This window comes from Hylobates moloch, unplaced genomic scaffold, assembly GCF_009828535.3.
Source record: "Hylobates moloch isolate HMO894 unplaced genomic scaffold, HMol_V3 SCAFFOLD_5, whole genome shotgun sequence".
NCBI classification, from domain to species: Eukaryota; Metazoa; Chordata; class Mammalia; order Primates; family Hylobatidae; genus Hylobates; species Hylobates moloch.
The window spans coordinates 13,790,296-13,796,105 of record NW_026652280.1 but is presented as its reverse complement, the minus strand read 5'-3'; the positions used below and the strand labels follow the sequence as shown (position 1 = coordinate 13,796,105).

At 34.1% G+C, this 5,810-nt stretch overlaps 1 protein-coding gene across 2 annotated transcripts in view; it reads left to right on the top strand.

Moving 5' to 3' along the window:
* CDH7 (cadherin 7) overlaps positions 1-5,791 on the top strand; it is a 128,458-nt gene extending 122,667 nt beyond the window's left edge. For both annotated transcript variants that reach the window (XM_032152087.2, XM_032152088.2), the window contains exon 12: positions 2,801-5,791. In XM_032152087.2, coding sequence (XP_032007978.1) covers positions 2,801-3,294 — 494 coding nt within the window. In that variant the 3' untranslated portion in view covers positions 3,295-5,791. The remainder of the gene's footprint in view (positions 1-2,800) is intronic.
* Positions 5,792-5,810: the final 19 nt, after the last annotated feature.

The window sequence follows — 5,810 nt, the reverse complement described above, 5'->3', positions numbered from 1 at the left end:
CTCCGCCTCCCGTGTTCACGCCATTCTCCTGCCTCAGCCTCCCGAGTAGCTGGGACTACAGGTGCCCACCACCATGCCCGGCTAATTTTTTGTATTTTTAGTAGAGACGGGGTTTCACCGTGTTAGCCAGGATGGTCTCGATCTCCTGACCTTGTGATCCACCCACCTCGGCCTCCCAAAGTGCTGGGATTACAGGCGTGAGCCACCACGCCTGGCCTAAAATATATAATCTTATGCTTACTTAGGCAGAGGAGTCTTCTTAATACAGTGACTAGCACCATAGTCTATGAAGAACAGTTAATTCTTGTTCTATGTAAACATTAAATTCTATTTTTTGTATGCGCTTGCATGGTTAGAAATTAATATTTTCCGAGATCATTCAAATGTTAAATTATCTAACCTTCCAAAATACCATGTTTTTCTTTGCCTTGGACAAGATTGGGAAATAAAGCAAACTGCATAATACATTAATATCCTTGATGTGTATTGTACCTTAAGGCTGATATACCCACAGGTACTTTATAGAGTTTTACTTTGATTGAAGACTTGAGAATCAAAAGTCAAGTTTATCAGTAGCATGAAATACATTTACAATAGAATATAAGAAATAATTGATATATACTATCTATAGCAATATATTTATGACAAAATTTATTATAATTAAATAATTGATAATTTTGAAATGTTTTGTCTACTTAGACATTGATTTAAAATAAAAGACCATCTAATTATTATATAACTCTTACCCTCTTTATACCCTAACTGACTCTCATACTCATTCATTTCTTACATCGTTTTGTTCTCAACTGGACATTTCTCCTCCTTAATTTTGCTGTTCAACATGTGTAACAGATGTCTTATTTCTACCTGCCTCCATCTGTGCATCTCATCACTATTCTCTCTCAACATCCCTCTTCATTCCATGGTTTACTTTGATTTCTCACTAAGAAGTCCTACTGAGTTCTACTTTCTTTCTACTACAATTACTTTCATTTTGGGGAAACTATGAAAAATTTCAGAAACTAAAGTTGTATATAAATATAAAATAATTGTTTATTCATCCATGTATTTTTAAAAATTGTTATCTTTCTTGAGCAAGCAAATCGCCTTTTGAGCTTTCATACTTGTCACCCTTAGCCTTTGTTTTTTAATGACCTTCTATGAAAGTACTAAGCATACAGTGTTATAAATAGTGCGAGGGCTTCGAAGACAGACTGAGATGGAGTATGCCTCACCCCTCACTATTGCATTTAATCACATTTAGACAGGTTATTTTATGTGTCTAAGACAACCATCAAATGGAAAAACACCTACCCCAGAGAATTGTTGTGAGTGTTAAATAATATGTCCTGTGTGCAGACCTTCATTTCTCACGGTACCACCTTTCCTATTTCCCATTTAATCTTTGGTACATATGCCTAGCCATATATGGTACACTTTCTACTTTGCTTGTTACCTTAAAAACAAACTGCTGTGTTGCATACTGATAAGTAGCTGGGATTCTGCTAACGCTACTTATGTTATTTCCAATCTTCTTTATCTCTTCAGTCCACACTGTGAAGATTGATGTTGACTATTATTATCATATATTGCTAATTTCAGTTAGTTTGAAAGTTACTTGTTCCAACATCACACAGCTAATATGTAGGAAGGTTGGACAAGACCTTTCTAACACCAAAGCCGCAGCTCCTGTTGTAGCATTCTGGCATGTACCTTGAGAACTACAAGGCATTAGAGTGGTGAAACTGCTAATTCTCAGTAGACAAGAAAGGACAATGCACTTAACAGGGAAGGAAGGTGAATACCAGACTACTTATGGGAACAGAAAGATATACAAGCAGTAATTTTAAATTCCAGAATTTAACAATACTCTTTTTATTTCATTGTAGTTTAGTTGAAGTAGCAATGAAATCAAATGTATTCCCAATTCAAGGAGCATGCAGTCACTCAGAGGCCAGAGCACTTTCCTTATTTGTGTATACTAGTGAAAAATGCACAGAATACATTGCTTGTTGAAGTCCCCCAAATAGCCAGTGTAGTTGTTCTTATTTGCTTTACAGTGCAACCTCCTGCTTTAAGATGTGATTTTTAGTTTTGATATAGGAAGATAAATTCCTAACATTAAAGGGGTGATTCATTTCTTAAATTTATCTTTGACAGTTGCTGAAAATCTCACAGCTTGTATTCTGTCTGTAGGTATAATGGATAAAGACCAAGTTCAGTATTTTATACATGAAAGTGGGACTCAATTTATTATAGAGAAGCTTTTAATCTCTGTAAATGGCCTGACATGCTGGATTTTATTTAACAGTTGACTTTCATAGAGAAGGAGTAGGCATTTCTTCAAAGAACCTGGCTGAATGCTATAATCCATTTCTTTCTGAAATTGCAGTTGTTAAATTAGACACAAAACATTTATGAATTTCAATTTGCCTTTCCAGCAATTAAGGAGTTCAAAAAAATCCCTTTGTGTTTCCTGGCTTTGAAATGATTATATTTATTATGAACTGGCCCTTCAATTTCTTCTATCAAATACATTGGAGGTTACGTTAAAGAGGAAGACATCAGTTCTGAACAGGTGTGGAAAAGGGTTCCTTGATGTATAAAAGTGTTCTATTTTAAAGCCATTTTAGCAAGTTTAGCACATCTACCGCTGTGAATCCTCGTGGAAGTAGGTGGCCAATTCATTTCTCTTTAAAGGGAAGAAAACCTGTAACTCAGCGTCCTAGGCCTAATTTTACCATGACATGGGGCAATGGGTGAGTTTACTGAAACTTCTCTTCCTGTCTCATTGTTTCAGTGTTGATCCTCCTTATCATCACTATGAGAAGACGGAAAAAAGAGCCCCTTATTTTTGACGAAGAAAGAGACATCAGAGAAAATATTGTGAGATATGATGACGAGGGCGGGGGAGAGGAGGACACGGAAGCTTTTGACATGGCTGCTCTGAGAAACCTCAACGTCATCCGAGACACCAAGACCCGGAGGGATGTGACTCCAGAAATTCAATTCCTGAGTCGACCAGCTTTTAAAAGTATCCCAGATAATGTCATCTTTAGGGAATTTATTTGGGAAAGATTAAAAGAAGCCGATGTTGATCCTGGTGCTCCTCCTTATGACTCCCTCCAGACATACGCTTTTGAAGGAAATGGCTCAGTTGCTGAATCACTCAGCTCTTTAGATTCCATCAGCTCAAACTCTGATCAGAACTATGACTACCTAAGTGACTGGGGACCTCGCTTTAAACGACTCGCGGACATGTATGGGACTGGCCAAGAGAGTTTGTACTCATAGCCTTGGAACCTTAATTTGAAATGTACTGAAGAAAAAGTAACAGCAAAAAATAAAATAAAATGAAATAAAATAATAAACCACTACATACAGAAAACAAGAACTCCACTTGCTGGAGACAGATGGTTGTAAATATTTCTCCATTTTTAATTGTTTAGATTTCTGCCTTGGTGAGGCATATCTTCATTAGACTTATCTAAGGGACTGCACTGACCACAGACTGAGCATTTGAAGGTGTTTTGATAAAAATAAATGCTCAGTGGTTTGTGAATAGATAGCAACTCTCATATACCTGCAAAGGCACCAAACCTCTATGAGAAAGTAGTGCCCTGTGTTGTCAGTGAGTCAGAGATGCCCTGTACATACCTTCATGGTACTGTCATTGAGAGGAATAGAACATGATGAGCTATTGAAAAACCCTGGAACTTCTTGAATATCAAAACTTGGGACAAATTTAATTTACAGAGATGCTTATAGCTTACTATATTATAGAATCCAACAGAATTATATTGCTCTTGATTAACAGATGTATTTTATTTAGGAATATATAAATTCTCAGAAATTCCTTCCTAACTGAAAACCCTACCACAAAGCCAATAAAATTTAGTTTAAGGCAATATAAACCATTGTTTATCCAATAAAATATAAAGTGTTCCAAATAAGAAAAAGGTAAATAATTTGATAATTTTGAGATGCTTGTGTAGGTATGATCAAAAAAAAGTTGCTGTCTATTCATTGATTTTTATTATCTCTTCTGATTTGTACAGGAGAATTTCTTTTTTATTTGACACATGGTGTTACATTTATTTTGGAGCGCCAATCTCCACTAAATTCCGGTCCATCATACTGCCTCATAGTATTAAACTCATCAGAACATGCTGATTTTTCTCCAGCCCGAGCTACATGAAGGAAATGAAGCATGGAAATGGAGAAATAATAGTAAAGCAATTGAGCCCTGTTGCAGTTCACATCTCAAAGAGGAGCACAGCTACAAGGACATATAACTTGTTCTTCTGAGCCATTAGAATGTCAAAACATTGAAATAAAATATTTGTATTTTAGAAAGACTTCAGAGAGAATTGAGATTTTCTTTGATGCAAAAATTATTTTTCAAGGTCATGAGTTCTACATGCTCCAAAGACTTTCAAGAACACAGCCTTTCTTGCTGCAAACATATTGAGTAAAATATTGAGTTTTTAAAAGTCTTAATATAATGTTATAAAAATTAAAATCCATCTTTAAATTCTGATGCAAATATGTCCCTCAAGAATTAAGCAATGTATGATTTCTATGTGGTTTAGATGTGCCAAAGGAAGGAAGGCAATTGCAAGTCATCATGTGTTTGAGTTGAGCTTCTTACAGTATGATTTTCATGACCAAAATAATGTTCCTACCTGTTATTTTTCCTAGATTAATACTAGTCTAATGTGCATATATATTCAAGTAAGAATGGATTTATTTTTTTCTTCCTTTCTCCTTTTAAAAATAATTCATTGTTGGGTTCCTAATACATTTACAGATAGTAAACACTGTGTAGAGAATCATGTTCTAAAAGTGCTTTTTGAAAGGTAGACAGTGGAATTGAATATTAATATGTTGATTACACAAAGAAGAACTATGTAGGATTCTGTAAACTTGCAGCCAAACTTTAGAAATGAAGTATGTAAAAGTGGCCTTCAACTTCATAAATATGAATAATCCAATAAATTTGATTACCTGCAAACAGTTCTTTAATTTGAATAGAATTTTGTAGATATTGTTTTATGACTATATAGATATGCTTCTTGCTGTATTAATATGCATATATATTTTAAAAAATTATAATAGTGAAAGATACTGTTCATAACTTTTAATCACACATGCAAGTTTTTCAAACTAAAAAAAAACAAAAAAAAACAAACAACAACAACAACAAAAAAAACAAAAAAACAGTGTATTTACCCAGTTCAATAAAATCAGAGTGTGGTGCAGGAATTACACAGATGTTAAGTCAGCAAGGTGCTGAGAAAACAGTTTGTAATAATCCCCTTGTTGTCTGCAAGAAGAAGAAATAGTTTAGTACATTTGGATTATGTTGTCAAAACTGCTGATTTTTGCACATACCACTAAACGGAGGTGTGGATGTATTTTAGAAAAAGAACACACATCATTCACTCTGCTTTTTCTGCTTTAAAAAATGTCTGTTTTTTCTCATTAATTTTTTCAAATGGTTACCAATGATAGATTGGAAAAAGAAAGGTTCACATTTAAATAATAATTTAAAATTATTGCATATACCCGATTGCTATTTATGTGTGGATGATTATATCAATACAGTATTACATTTCATTCGGTGTTTTTTTTTAATTAAAAAAATTTCTTGAGATGGCTGGAAGAATGTTCCTAATATAGGTAGTATTTATATGAAGTATTCTAAGCTTAATTGTAATAGTAGTATATTTTTTGCCATTGCTTATTTTAGTTTTCTTTTTTCTTCTGAAATCTAATGCTATATATGATGACTGACAATACTTGAGATA